At 40.4% G+C, this 16,383-nt stretch overlaps 1 protein-coding gene across 3 annotated transcripts in view; it reads right to left on the bottom strand.

The window, feature by feature from the left end:
* Positions 1-15,985, bottom strand: part of LOC116038394 (F-box and leucine-rich repeat protein 22) — a 34,004-nt gene extending 18,019 nt beyond the window's left edge. The window contains exons 1-2 of one of the 3 annotated variants that reach the window (XM_031282771.2): positions 14,817-15,985; positions 11,251-11,601 (exon numbers count right to left, since the gene is read on the bottom strand). In XM_031282771.2, coding sequence (XP_031138631.1) covers positions 11,253-11,601; positions 14,817-15,268 — 801 coding nt within the window. In that variant the 5' untranslated portion in view covers positions 15,269-15,985 and the 3' untranslated portion in view covers positions 11,251-11,252. Of the gene's footprint in view, positions 1-11,250; positions 11,602-14,816 lie in introns of those variants that run through there. The other 2 variants (XM_031282770.2, XM_031282769.2) reach the window with 2 other exon arrangements.
* Positions 15,986-16,383: the final 398 nt, after the last annotated feature.

Raw genomic sequence — 16,383 nt, 5'->3', positions numbered from 1 at the left:
GACAGAGCCAGGCAGAAGAGACAGACAGAGCCCCCGTTTGCAGTATTTGTGCAAATCTAGGCTAAATGGCTGGGGCTGTAGCCTGTTAATGAACAAATATGAAAATAGTATCAATCTTCTCATCTAATTGCTGCATGTCACCCCCACTCTCTCTTTTGCTCCCAACATTTCTTGTCCATCTCTTTATACTTTTAGGAATCAAGGCAAAATGCTCCCAAAAATAATCTAAGAAAAGGAGGTCTGCCTTTTGCATTTAAAGTACACGTAGATGGACTAAGCTACTTACTCTGTACCGGTGAAGACTGCAAAGCTTCCATTGGCGAAAGAGTAAATACTCTGTGGCATGTCAGAAATGAATCTGTGGACTCAAATTATGAACACAAACTGTCAGCACTACACATATGTTTATTGAACTTGGTGTCTTAAATTTACTCAGTGAGTAATACCACCCCAGAAAAAAACTCTTGGATGTTGACACCAAATGTCTCTACAATTTCAGTCAAACCACATGAAATGTTTAAGTGCCTTAAATGTAGGCTTAGTCATTTTTTTAAGCATGTTACTTCTTTTCCCATCATGTCATTGGCCAACAATTATTGAAATACAATAGGGAGCTACTGAATTTGTGGCATACATAAGTCCCTCTCCATTCCATTGAGCTTCTACAGGAAGGTATTGACCAGAAAGACCTCCTAGCTATTCCTACAACACCTGACCTGACCTTTGGCTTCGCCTTTTACATAGAATGTAACAAGATACAATGTGAAATGTGAGGTCGAAGCCTGACCTGCCAGAGAACATTCATGGAGAGTCAGCTAAAATGTCACAGCTGACCACATATCATGCAGGAACTCATGTGAATGAGTTCAGAAGTCCCAGGGTTCACCATGAGATGTGTCAGGTTGCTTTGTTGTACAGTGAAGATGACCAGTAGTGGAAAGTAACTACATTCACTCAAGTACTGTGCTTACAGTTCTGAGGTACATGTGCTTTACTTAAATATTTCCATATAATGCTACTTCTTATTTCTACTCCACTACATTTCAGAGGGAAATATTGTACTATTTACTCCATAACATTTGTTATGTAGGTGATCAGGTGTATGTGATCAGCTTCTTAAACATTATGCATTGTTCATTGACAAATGTCCCTCTTATCCAGTCATTTTAGTGTGAGTCAATAAAGTGTTATTGCCTGTTTTCAATGCCGATCAACTTGTTTCTTAAATTTTTTTAAATCAACTTTTTTTATAATTAGAATTAACTGGTGCTGCAACCTGTTTTATTCTTTATTGTTTAGGATACAGACATTCATTACTAGAAAAGGTATTTAAATTGAAAACAGAAATATTCTTACTGTTCTGCAAAATAATGGCTTAAGTTTTTACAGGTTAAACTGCACAATTTATATATGCACACGTTATAAGTAGTTCATATGAGCTCAACCTTGACTAAAGACAACAAAAATGCCACTCACCTATAATGTATAATGTATCCCTGATAATAATCCTATAATATATAACACCACAAAAGTGGCCATTCAGCTTTAGTATTTTTATATAGTATACCTTAGGTACATTTGACTGATAATAATAAGTAAGATGTTACATGCAGTGCATCTGATTTTTGCATTGTTATATTAGTACTTTCACTAAGTAAAGGATCTCGATACTTCTTCCACTCCTCAAGACGACTAGAACGATAATAGTAATGTCTGATGATCTGTTTGAGCAGGGCTAAACCAAAGCTTGTTGGACCAATAGAGATTTGATCAGTTCACATCCAAGTTTAGAGGTCTGGACAGTACCATGTCAGAGAGGCAGGTTAATGTCACATTGAGGCTCCATTCACATAGTTTTGATTAGGACAGTTTCACGTTCTACTTTAGAAACAACTTTTTTAATAGAGTCAAACAGTATGTTTACATTTTGGATGGTTGTTTCTACAGTCTGCCTTGCAATAAAGAAAGTGGGGGTAATTGACCTTTGCAACATACCAGAGCGCACACATGTTCAACGCTGACCTCTAATAGAACATATTAGAGACAGTGAAGTGAAAGATTAGCCTGATGCTGCTGCATTCACTGAGGTTCGAAACCCATTACTGCTCTCTGTGTTTCTAATCCTTTCCATTCATGTTCCCTTTGCAATTTGAGCGCTGACAACAAAAGAGTAAACGCATTATGAACTCAAGTTGAAAGCCTGTCATTATAAGTAGCATGTGCCCATGTGCCCATGCAGTGTCTCACAAGCGTGCTTCATTCAGCCTCTCACTCCTATCTGCACATGTCATCTGCTGCTCTGTCCTCCATCCATGCTAATGTCAGAGCAGGCTGGCTCGTCCTCCTACATCCCCTGCAGAGTGTGACCAGTTGGATAGGAAGCCTGGTCCAAGTATGCAACCTCTCTGTAGAGGCTATGATCGACAGCAGACACAGAGAGCCCTCATACTGCCTGTCTAATTAACAGTCCACATGGGGGACAAGCAAAACAGCACACGGTGTACGATATCAGCTCAGTGTGCTCCTTCACATCCTGCACTGCATTGATTCTGTCCTTGCCTGAAGCCCAGCCAAGAAGCATCATCAGTGTCTTCACTGTCTTCCCCTTTGTTGCTCCTGTTACTCCCTCACATGCGCTCTGGCCAGCACTCAGCAGCCTTTGTGGATGCTCTGACAGACGGAAACAGAAATAGCTCCACAAATAGACCCATCCTCTGGCTCACAGGGGAGCAGTAGCCCCACTTCTGTGTGCTCTTGCCTCCTTTTTCGTGTGTGCCTGGGGCTAAAACAAGTTAGCTAAGAACCACAGGGAAATCAATTTTGGAATGATTAGCTCAAACCAAAAGTATCGAGGGAGAAAGAGAAATGCGTGCATAAATACATATTGTTATGAAAATAGGTTGATTTCTGGAGCTTTCTGTGGTCTGTCAATAACCCAATCTGGAACAGTTTAATTTGAAATGACAACATAACAGCAAATGTAGGTGGCTGTAGTTACCTCGCATTACGTTTTGTAAGAAACTTCCAATAACCTCTGGTCTGTTTTAATCTGCAGCATAATAAATTGTGAGACATACTAGCCCTGAATATAGTCTATGAGAAAATGAAAGCCGGCATTTATCTCTAGATGCTATTAGTGTGGTGATCAGATTACTTAAGACCTTCCTTTTTAGTCAGACAGGTTTGCTTTCTGGGTGATAAGAAGGAAGCAACACAACAATAATATGTGGAAACTGAGTCTGCACAATGCCAGCACAATGTGGAATAAAAAATATCTGCATTTTAATTTTCATTCTCAGTTCACTCTTTCACTAGCATACATTTCAAATTTAACTTTAGGACAAAGTGTACATTCAGTCAAGCTCACAATCTCAATGTGGTTTCACAGCATGGGGGAGTGGGAGGTGAGAGACTGTCAACAATTGAGTCAAACCTCTGTCTGTGATGCAGCTCCTGTGCTGTGTGTTTACATGCACAGCTGCAACCGGTGTATCGTTATTTTAAACTGCATGTAAACGCACTGACTCTATGGGTCCTTGAGCCGGCCTTCTGCTTCCCCCTGCAAGGATGCGGCTCTGCATCATCCCTCTTTACTGTATCTCCTTTTCTGCTACGTGACTCATCTCATTTCAACACCTTACACAATATCAGTATGTGTGTGTAGAGAAGGAGACACATAGCTCTCAGGTTTATGTAAAGAAACCGGCATTGAAGGATTAAAATAAAAATGTAATCATGTGTGCATCCTGGATTTGAATCATCATACCTAGGATTATATATATAATTTAGAAAGACTACAGCTCTCTAAATAATTTACAACTGAGCCCTTAAGCAAAAACCGTTTGAGTTACTCCAGCAGGAAATATGGAGAATAAAGTATCCTAGGAAAGAGAGGGGCTTCAAAGCTCTTCTACATTATCAAAATAGTCTCTCCATCTGCAGACTGGCCCCGAGGACAGACAAGATAGCACACATACAGGCGTTGACGTACATGGATGCAACAAGCACAGCATTGAAATGTCATTTAAAACGAAACCCAATGGGGAAGTATTTCTACACAAACTCTAGGAGTGACTAAAGAGATGTATCTGCTTGAGCGCAGGCTGCGGGTAGATAGAGCTATGGTGATCAGTGATCTTAGGTACAGCGGGACTTTGCCTAGTGAGGACTTGTAAATTAGTTGGTACCAGTGAAATAATCGCTGGATATGTAACAAGGGCCAGGCGACTAATGCTTAGAGGTTCCAACGGTGGGTATTGTATGAGGCTCTGGTGACAAAAAGTATGGCACTGTGATACACCACATCCAATTTTTTCAGGAGGAAGTTTGGGACATTTTTATAAATGACATCACTGAAATCTAAAATCAGTACAATAGTCATTTTCACCATGACAAGTTTGGCGGAATGAGTGAATGAGGCCCTGTTACGGAATAGAAAACCGATTCTAAACCTATTTTTAGATTGGAGGTGGTTTATCTGGGTCCGAAGTTGCCACATATTCTAATTTCGACCCGTCTAGCGTAGTGATGCTGGCCAGACAAGCAGGTGTGGGCAGCGATCGATTGAAAAGCATGCACTTAGTTTTTCCAGAGTTTAAAAGTAGCTGAAGGTTTCGGAAAGAGTGCTGAATGGCATTAAAGCTCTCCTGGAGGTTAGATAGTACAATATCCAATGATCAGCAATCATCATGGACTCAGTCACAGCCTCACAAAGTACTCCAAAAACCACAAACCCTCCCTCTTTTCCTTTTCCTTTCTCCCTTTTGCTGAAGCCTCTAACCCCCCCTCCTCTTCCCCTCCATTGGTGAGTTATCAGTGGGTGGATACCGAAATGCCTCCCATGGCTGACCTTATAAGGCTGTCAGGAAATAGCTGATTTCAGGTTTCAGGGCTCACATGGCTAACCCACTTTCCCTTTTACCTCCATTGCCTCAGTTTCCCTCCCTAACAGCCAGCATCCTGTCTTTATCAGCTCATATTTTAGGTGGAAAGGCCAACGCTACTAGCTCCACAAAGGCCTTCTCGCAGCATGAATCCTTAAGATAGCATGCAGGATGCTCTACCTGCTGTGATCCTGAAAGCATTGTATGGGGATCAATCTGCTCTGCTAATGGCAGGATGCAGACTATAAGTTGTACATTTTTATCTTTTTTTTTATTAGTTATTGTGGTCTGATGTACAATTTTAAATTAGGGGGAACTACGTTTTAATAAAGGAGAATTTACACATCACAGTCTTCTAGTTAAAGGTCCAATATGTAATATATTTACTGTAATAAATCCAAAAATGACCCCAATGCATCATCAGATATTAAGGAAACATGCTTAGTTGAAATACTCTCTTTTCTGACAACAATGCTAATGCCAGTATTTTCTCTTTTGAAATTTCTGTTCCGTGTCGGAATTTCTGTTTGTGTTTTGGCCTGTGTGTTGTTATCAACTGCCCAGTTTGACAGCCAGGCTGGGTTGCCAGATATACCTGTAGAAACGTAAACCCAGCACGCTACAGCTGTAACGTTAGTACAGCCATGAAAGCAGCAAACAAACAAACGGGATCAATGGAGATAAACCCGACCTAAAAAACCCCGGCATGTTTCTAACAGTTGCGTGACCAGAGACGTTACAAACCCCGGGTAAATATTGGAGATGTATTTGAAAGATGGAGACAGCTTAGAATTGTCTGTCGGGTGGAGAGAACGGCAAAGTTGTTGTGTTTTTAGCGGTTCTTACTGTAATTCTAAGCCAAAAAAGTGTGTCTGTCAGTTGGGTACAGAGCTCTGCGTGAGCACGGGCTTCTATGACTGTCAATATCCTCCGTGAACTTTGAGTCTGGGGAGGAGGGGGCGGGGGAGACGACTCTCTCCAGTATTTTGAATTTGTACTGCAGTAACTATTTTAAACACTAGCTGTCAGTATTACATATTGCACCTTTAACAGGTCTTGGGAAGTAACGTTACTGCATATGTGGAAAAAGTTCTATGAAGTATTTTGGTTGGGGCTGAAGACTACAAGTTTGAAAATGAAAATGAACTTGGGGTGTGGAGATAGAGAGAAATTAGCTTACCAGACCTCTTAATCCTGCTCCTCATCTCATCACTTGGGGCTAGCGGTTCGAGGCTAACTACATTAGCTGCTACTAGCATAACCATCCATGAGCATAACCAGAGATGGTTTTGTTTGGCATAACACACCAGAATCTCCGAAAGAGCTGTTAGCGGTCGAGTGGCATTGTGGGTAATGTTACTTTGTAAATGGCTTCAAAGAAATACAAACAAATATGATAAGCTACTGTCACATGCTATGAACCTGGTTTAGCACAATACTTTTTTAAAATAAAACTCCTACTAATAAATAAATTATTAAAATACAGACTTACTCCCCATTCAAATTTAGCTAATAAGCATGGGTCTATGAAGGTACATATGGTGCAATATGTGAGAGCCTGTACACTTGATGTGAGCACTTGTAGAATACGATACGATAATATATGATATAAAAATAGTTGAAAATTTGCACTTGTAAAAAATGTTCTGAATGTGAAGTCACAGGAAAAAAATCTTCACACGTGTAGAATGATATTTACATAAACACAATGACAGCTGCAAACTTGTAATGCAACATTTACTCATAATATATATATTTTTTATTACTTGAGTCCCTGGATGGAGCCTGCTCTCCACATGTACAAATTAGTTTTGCACCAAATGTATCGCAAGAAGTGTTGCAAAAGTCGAGGCGCGCAGATTTGCCACTTTGTTGATGCAAGAGAGCACATATGTGAAGTTGCAGTGACAGATTCGAGAGGTTGTAATCACTGAGTTGTGGTTGTGATGGAAAAGGGACTCAAGAAAAAAAGATTATGAGCAAATGTTGCATTACAAGTTTGCACCTGTCATTGTGTTTATGTAAATATCATTCTACACGTGTGGATATTTTTTCTGACTTCACATTCAGAACACAAGTGTGTGAACATTTTCTATGAGTGCAAATTCCAAATTTTACAAATTCAGATTTTTTCAACAAGCTCGCATGTTTTCTTTTCTTTTCGTGACTTCAAATTCAGCTCACATGTGTGAATATTTTTTACAAGTGCAAATTTTAACATACAAGTTCAGATTTTTGTACTGTACTTACATGTACTTGTGATGTACTTACATCAAGTCTACAAGCTCTCACATATTACACCATATTTACCTTCATATTTGGTCCTCCAATCTGAATGCAAAAAAGCCACATAGACTCTCATCTCTCCACATGAAGCCACTTGTCGAGAGCAGGGCAGCTAATTAAAATGATTAGAAAGTTAGAGAGTTTCCCTTGGCTGAAATTTTGTAATGAAATTTGTTATTCTAATGAGCGAGGGTAACACATTTCATCAATCCCATTACCCAATTCTATGGAGAACAGAATTTAAACCTTGCTGTTCATTTAGTTCAAATGTTTCCACCCACGTGCCAGCATAGGCCCAGAGTATGCTCCTCTATTATTGAAGATGTGCATTTGGTCAGAAGGTAATCTGAAGCTGAGCATTTATTTAGCTATGAGATTTCGCCCATGAAGTACAATGGCATTTACTCAAGTAGTGTACTAACGTGCAATTTAGATACTAGGTACGAGGTACCTGTAGGCTACTTTACATGAGCTCTTCCATTTTATTCTACTTTATACTCCTACTTCACTACATTTCACAGACATTTGTACTTTTTACCCCACTATATTTATTTGACATCCACAGTTACTTTGCAAATTAAGGTTTTACGAACAAAACATATGTTTATCAAATACGATAAATTTGTACAGATTATACTTCCCAAACATATACAAAACAACCTCAATCAGCTGCAACATCAACATGCTGCTTATAAATTATTGCATCAGTGATAACAATCCAATAATATAATTATATAATATTTATATAGTAATACAATATATGACAGTGACTGAGGTCATTCTGAGTAGCCTACTCCAAATTTTGATGTCTTCTGAAGCCGATCATAAAGATAAAATGTTTCATCTGCTTCAACCAGAAATCTGTTTGCACAATATTCCACTTAAGCACTTTTAAAACATGAACTGTCTAGCAGACTGTTCTCATAAAAGAAGGATATAATTGCAAAGTGTGGTCTGTTTGAAGACCCCCCCCCCCTCCAACCCAGTCTGTTTCACCTCAGGCTTAAACTAGTTCAAGCCCCTTTGCAGTCCATGGTGGAGACAGACACATGTGGGCGTCCATGTTTGATCTTAGAGGATTTATATTACACCAGCTCTTTCATGAACTATCCTTTGTACAGCAAAATCATACCAACCGTTGCCGAGGATAGTAAAATAAAACGGACCAACATAAGATGCAATCTATCTGAATGTGCCAGTGGAGATGAAGAAGAAAACATAAAAAAAAAAATGTGCATTTCATGAAATGTTTGACATCTGAACAGCAGTGAATTAAGTTTGCTGCACAATAATTTAAATATCAAATCACACACACACACACACACACACACACACACACACACACAAAGAGGTGTATGACTTTCTCTTACAGTATAAAAGGACGATATTCAACAAAGTAGTCTTTTCAGACACAAACTGCCATGTATTCCATTAGAGTGAAGGCTGGACTTGAATACTTTCAATAATAAACTGAAGGAGCTGCATAAATGAGGAGTCATACAATGTTACTCGCATATTGGTGAGGTAACAAAAAGGCTGCAGCTGCCTCAAACTGTACAGTAAAAGGCAGTGTTTTTAAGGACACGCATCTGGGCAATAGGTCTTTCAAGATTATCATCTTTTTATTTTAAACTTGCTCCTAGTGTAAAGAAGCAGAGGAGTTGCGCTTTGATACAGTTGTGTTGTTACACGTCTGGAGCGGAGTCCCATATTCAGCCGGATGCACCTAAGGAATCTCCCCACCTGGAACTCATGAATCTTAACGGTCTATTCTGGCATGCACTTTGCTATTAAGGCATATTTCTTCATAGTTAATTATACAGCATTTGTTGTCTGACCTCTAAGCAGCGAGCCTGTGTCTCTCTGTGAAACAGCAGTTATATTTATCTAGTTTGTTTGGGGCTTTCTCTGAAGGCTATATTAAAAAAGCACATGCTATAGTATCCTAACCCAATCATGGGGGCTTTCTTATGTCACCATTGTGTATTGCATTAAAGGGATACCGTGTGCCTACAGAGCTATCATGAGGAGAAAATTGTGTACTTATTGTGACTCTATCTAATTCAAATGTGTTCTGACTGTTATCAACTCAATATGCAAATGTTCAGTTTCACTGGATAGATACAAGTACTCTTGAATGTATTCTCAATGCTTGTCTAATGACTTAAAAGCTAAATGGAATTTTTGAAATTGATCCTGTAGCCGAAACTGCTCTAACCACATTTCTCAGCTCATTCTGTTTAATGTAACCAAGCACCCAAACTGTCACAGGGCTGGGAGGGCCAACAAATTGACTTTGAACTATGTTCATTTTGTTTCATTACATATCACAAATCAGATCAACTAGCAATGGGACACTGTTTATCCAGATATATTATATTGTCACTGAATGCAATTTAGCCAAAACATTTTGCATGATGATGATCATTATAGAGATTAGAAAAACTTTATTGTCCATCACAAAGCAACTGAAAAAATGTAACACATTTAATAGATAAGTAAAAAACAAAGTCAAAACACAGTATTGTGATGTTTCAAATGGAAAATTTGCTACATTAGTACAATATCTGATGGGATGGAAATGAGCTTGTTCTTCATTAAGTTAGTCTCACTTTGCCAGACCCTCCTCCAAGGCGTGCTGGAGGAGAGTCTGGCTACTCCACATAGAATTTGGGGATGGGAGGAAAACATGCTCTGGTTTATTGGCATTTCTTTAAACCGATCACAACGGAGCAATCCCGACAGTGGAACGTCAAGGATATAGACTATCATTAAGTTGACCCTATATCCTCAACGTTCCACTTCCGGGATTGCTCCGTTGCCGAGGGAAATTCCGCCGGATTTCACTCATTTAGGCCAGACATCCGTTGCCTTTGGCTTTCTTTGTTTGGCATTTTCAAACACCAGTGGATTTATGAAGACTATGGTTAACCTTTTCTCAGATCTCTGCAGGGTAAATCGAGACAGCTAGCTAGACTATCTGTCCAATCTAAGTTTTCTGTTGCATGACTAAAACAACTTTTGAACATATACATTCCACCAAAACAAGTTCCTTCCCGAGGCTATTTTGCAGCGGCACCGCAGCTTTTCCCGGTGCTTAGCACAGCCCATGACGATTGCGATTGGTTTAAAGAAATGCCAATAAACCAAAGCATGTTTTTCTCTCATCCTGGAATGCTGTGTGGACTAGCCAGACCCTCCTCTGCTGCGCTGCGGTGGAGGAGGGTCTGGCAAAGCATTCTTCTGAGATGCACCTATAGGACGGGGAGCGCCCTGCTGCAGCAGCAGCATGCAATAAATTTGTCACATGGCATTTAAAGACACACTCACCTACTTTCATGTCTCACAATCTTATATAACAGGATTTGAATCACAGTCACAGGGCCACTTTGCCCTCGGAGAACCTTTCCTTCCAGCTCTTACACGTCTTGTTATAACAGAGACGGAGCAAACAGTGCAGCCACTGTTCTTTTTTACTGTGTAGGTGTGCATAACTCCTCTGGGGTATGGTGTGTGATATTTCTAATAAAATTATCAAATGCTGTTAAATGAATAGTTTGACATTCTGGGAAATATGCTTATCCATACCATTTATAGCCACCTACCAGTCTGAACGGTCAATATGTAGCTGGAGCCAGCAGCCAGTTAGCATAGCTTAGCATAAAGACTGAAAACGGGGAAACAGCGAGCCTGGCTTTAGCTTCATATTTACCGTGTAGATGTGATAGCAGTATTGATCATCTAATCTAACTCTTAGCAAGAAAGCATAAACATAAGCATAAGTGACAAACTATTAATTGTACCATTTCAATGTTTATTGATTATGAGTTACTAATAAGGCAACATGTGTATACTGTACACTATGAGACTTTATGGGGGTGTGTCTTGAATTCTCCCTGGTTAGGAATTAGGAATACATGGAATAGAGACAGCTTAAAAAGCGCATGTCTTTATAAGGAAGACTCATATTCAACAGGTTGTATAAAAAAAAAGGCTGCAAATACACTTCTATTAAATATAGATACAAATCTGAACAAAGACATCATAGTCAAGTTTTGACTGAAGTATTATGAAGTATTACCTTCAGGAGAACTGCAGGACTTTCTGCAGTGTCCTCCTGAGTGGCACCCTCTCGTCAGGCTTGCTGTCTGGGATCATATCAGCGCTCCTATCTGCACTCAGCTGAATGCCCGGCCTCTTCACTCCAACAGCCTGCAGCCCTGACTGAGTGATGTTCCTGCAAAAGTCCACCTTCACCTCCTCCAGACTGTGTCCATGAGCTGCCACACCCTCCAGGCTGCAGTCAGTGATGCGTACGCAGTTCTCCAGGTGGAGGCGGCGCAGCTTCCTGCAGCTCTGCAGCACGGAGATCACATCCTGGTCAGTGATGTGTCCACAGCCAGACAGTGTTAGCCAGAGCAGGTTGGGACACCTGTAGCACAGACAGCAGTCACATCATTAACCAATGACAGGTTTCCACAAACGTGATGGAGTACAACTAGTACAGGTCATGTCAACCTGTTCTGTGTCATCTTTACTCATCATGTCTTAGGACATTTGTGTATTGGGGTCTTATGTAAGCAATGCTATTTGGCGTGTGTGCTTATTTTCAGGTCTTCAGGTCTCTTGGATAGAATCAGATAACAGAGGAGAACATAGAGATCGGGGACCTGATCTGAGCCATGTGTGAATGAGATGTAAACAACACCACTGTAGGGCAGCAACATGATCTGTTTAACGATAGAGCAGTTTAATATCTAGACCGAGCTATCTTTTCTTTACATGCTGTCCCACTGGGCATGTGTTTCCGTCCTCTACAAAGCTTTTGTGAATAAATGAAATATGGAGAACAATTACAGGATGTTTGATGAATTGTAGCATGACAAAAATAAATTTTCCCCTGCCTACTTTTACAGGAATTACTTCTACAAAATGAATGTGAATTGTTGCTGTGAAATGCAATTATGTTTGGGTATCAGGAATGCACTGCAACCTACTGTCAGGCCGGCAGTACAGAGCTGGCAGACAAACACTCTGATGGCAACGGATCCAGGATGTCATTCACGTTCACTGATGCAGATTACATAAAGACTTACATAATCTTACCACTTTACCACATGTGAGCCAAACATATCCCAGTTGCCTGCAAGTGTTGAGGGTGGTGCCCCAGTAACCTCTGAACACTGGGATAGCACAGACAATCCACGTGCCCTGTTACATTGCTACAGTAGCCAATGTGGGGCTATATGAGCCGATGTGACTGCACGGTATTGACATTAACCAATAAAAAACAAAATGAGGAGGTGGGAGGGAAGGGAGGTACACATGACAGGAATAAAAACTTCATCAACCTTTGTTAAATAATCCACCCTCTCATGGCACCTCCCCTCACTCTGTGCAGGTTTTTTTATGTCTTTGTTTGTGTGTTTGATTGTTAAACTCTAAATAAATATAATAACCTAGGATGTTTTTTCCAAGCTTTGAGTTTTGCATATTCTCACATGCAACAGTTAATGTTTCAGAAATATAACTTTTCCGGGGCTTTAAACTTCACATTGTAGTTTGACAACATGAAAGTAAAAATGCCTGGACTAACATATTAAAAAAGAAATCAACTGTTGCCAAAGCTTCTTGTGCCACCCACACTGTATGGCATGTTGAGCATTATTTCATGTTGTATAATTCTAATACTGTGACCTCAAGATAATCAAAGTCTAATAACTGACTTATTTAATGTAGTCATCTGGCATAAGAGGAGCATCACACTGTAAACTACACTATAAAGAGGCTCAAAGACATGCAATGTTTCATAGTTTTTCCCCATGGAGATAAAAAAGAAAAGAAAAAAAGACAGACATGAGCTTGGCGTCAGAGTTTGCGTGGAGTCTTATTTATTCAGGAAGAGGCAGGCAGAGAAAGACGCACATGTTCATTCCTCTGACAGCAACAAAGAGCCAATTGTAGGCTCCACCTGCCTGCGCAACCTCCAGTCTGCAGCTGACTGGGAGGGTCTGCGGCTAAATCATTCTTTATCACCCCCACAGCTTCTCTGCGTCCCCTCCCACTTTGTCACGTGCACTTGCTCTCTACTCCCTTAGACAATTTGGGAGGGTTTATCAGTATGCAATGAGTGTGCCATAAGGGCGTTGAGATACAGCACCCAGACAAAGTAGGTGGTTCTAGTTTTGACTGGTCTCACAGCTCTCGTGTCTTGTGCCTCAAATTTCACAATACAGGAAATCCTCAAATGGGTCATACACTGAGCCAATGAGCCAGCCGCTCTTCCCTCTTCTCGTCCCGGCCAGCTGCAGTGGCCAAGCTCCCTCACATCAACGGTTATTACTGGCTGCCTTGAAGAAATTATCCAGAGACCTCATTACTCCTCTCCAGGCTGAGTCCTGCATGCAGCCAGCCACACACACAAGGCCAATACAGCTACATTTCAGTGACCTATCGAATCCAACTGTCACATCAATTAATACATAAAATTTGATATTTGACCACAGTTATGTTAGTTAATAGAATCAGTCTGATATCCCACAGATGTGTCACTTTTCTGTCTCTATAGCCAGCTCCGGATACACCATCTGTCTCTAATGATTTTCTTCCCTGCTGCCTACAGCTAAACATGGCAGGTTCAGTAAGCCATGTGCCTCTAAATGAAAACTATTTTGTTCCCTGTGGTGGGTGTGAATGACCCTGAGAAACCCAGAAATTATGTATGTATCCTCAAGACACATCTGACCAAAACTAAAAAAACTATTTAAGGTAAGAGTTTGAATGTTCATGTGTAACAAAAATGTGTGAAACCTCAGGCTCTTGTGAAAAGCAACTACAGGGGTGGACAAAATGACAGGAACACCTAAAATACAGTGCATCCAAAAATAACTTGAAACTACTCATGTTCAGTTTTAATTGAAGATGTGTTGTTAATTCAGCACTATGGTCAAATTGAAGGTGTAGTTTGTACTGTTGTCAAGATCCTTTACTTAATTAAAAGTAAAAATACCACACTGTGAAAATACTCCACTTCAAGTAAAAGTCCTGCATTCAAGTTAAAAAATAAGAAAGTAAAATGGTCCCTGCTCTCCGGTGAGAACCACAGATCTGTAAAAAGTAAACGTTTTATAAGCTCAAAAAAACAGCCCCATTTCCAGCAAATCCAAGTTTTATTTAGTTTAAGTAGGAGCATTTTCTCAAACTATGAAGGAACACTTAATCTTTCAGTTTTATGTTTAAGTCAAATGTGGAGATATTTTTCACTGCAGGAAGGGTATGTAACATTGTAATTTAAAAAGTAACTAGTAACTTAAGCTGTCAGACAAATGTAGTGGAGTTATATGTACTATATTAGTACATTAGAATGATATAAAGTATAAAGTTGCACACAATGGTAATACTCAAGTGCTAATGTTTTCAGACTTTTTTCTTTTTTTTTGGGTGAATTACGGATAAGTTTAACTCTTGGGACTCTGGTCTCAAGTAGACATTGTTTTGTTTAAGGGGTCATTAGCCAAAAGCCACTGCTTTAGATTAAATTACAGTTTGCTGTAAAGTACTAGTGTTGTTTAGTACACCATCTGTTGGTCTATTTCATCACAAAATATACAGCAAAGCAGGAGGGGAAAAGGACACACAAACACTCACATGTGGCAGACATGGGCCAGGAAAGTGCTGACCAGGCTCTCATGTTTACTGCAGATGTCCTTCTGAAACGAGCTTTTTAACCAGTCCTCAATGTTGCACACTTGCAGGACCCTGCTGGAGTGCCAGCAAACTGTCAAGAAACGTAATGAGGGTCCCAGCACAAAGTTGTCCTTCGTCAGCTGACACGGGGAGCTGAATTGGAGTAGAGTCCAGAGGCAAGGGTCCAGGAAGACCTCGCGCAGCTGATGACAGGTAAGAGACAAACTCCTCCGGCTGTCCTTGTCAAGGAAGGAGAAAAGGTGGAGGAGACATTCACGGTCGAGCTGGGTGAGATGCATGGTGAGCCGTCCCAAGACAGAAAGAAAGAGAGGCCTTGTCCCTGTGGTGGCGATAGGCCTGCTGGTAAGCAGCAACAATGCGCCTGCAGCCTGTATTGTGTGGCCCAGATACATGATGCCTCCTCAGGCACACGCTGGAGGCCTGCACATATAAGGTCGGGGAGTGTTGGCTATTTTGGGAAGACAACTGGCGTACACGGTCAAAGATGGAAGTGCCTGAGCCATACGCTCCCTCTCCATCTGTCATGGCTCTCAACAGGCGGCAAGCGCTGGACTGAGCCAGATGTTTACACTGGCCTGGCCTAGTTCTCAGATACATACACACTGAGTGGCACCACACAAAAAACTGTGCAGAATGACGTGCAGTTTGACACTAAAAGGCTGTTTTCACATTTGTATTGTTCAATGCAGGAGAAGGAGTAGATGCCATTTTAAGAATCTTTAAATAGGTAATTGAACTTTTTGTATGGGAAACCATATCGGATGCAAATTATTTGAAGCTGAGTACTTTTAAATGTCTTAAAACATGTCTGGGGGGATCTTTAAGTTGTTTTTGTGTGCCAATGCAATTCTGATCAAATATTTTAAAGATAGAGGTGGTGCAACAAATTAATCATACTAATATTGTGTATGCTCCATATAGGAAGGAGAAAATAATATGAAGATCAAATTTAAATATAATGCAATCCACTACAAGACCATCACATAGTCAAATGAGTTAGCCTCTGTGCACAGCATCAACAGCAATTAACATATGTTATACATTTAGAGTATTGAACCTGTTGTACAGGATTTAATGAAGGCCTATAACAATACAACTTTAATAACCCACTTTTATGACCTTCCTGTATCACATACCAGGTAATTACATTACACAGCCTTATCATACCCTAACCTAAACCTGGCAAACCTTTCATGTGAGTGAAAGTCACAAGCACAAACAGCTTACGTAGGTTTGCCTGAAGGAACACGGTCAACTATGACTCACTGTGTGTGTTTGAAATTGCTCCATTAGAGTACAGAGGACATATTGAGATGGCAAAACAACCCCGCAAAATACCATTAAATCCATGTCATCACTGAACACTACATTACCAGGTATGTCCTGTTCCCATTGCTATCACCAATCACTAAACAAAACTACAGGACATTGGGAAATGCCACTGTTGGGGAGGCTGATTACAGTCTGCACTCTGTGACTTACTGTGTCATGATGTTCTTAACCAGAC

This window comes from Sander lucioperca, chromosome 7, assembly GCF_008315115.2.
Source record: "Sander lucioperca isolate FBNREF2018 chromosome 7, SLUC_FBN_1.2, whole genome shotgun sequence".
Lineage (NCBI taxonomy): Eukaryota > Metazoa > Chordata > Actinopteri > Perciformes > Percidae > Sander > Sander lucioperca.
This window is presented reverse-complemented; position numbering and strand designations above follow the sequence as displayed.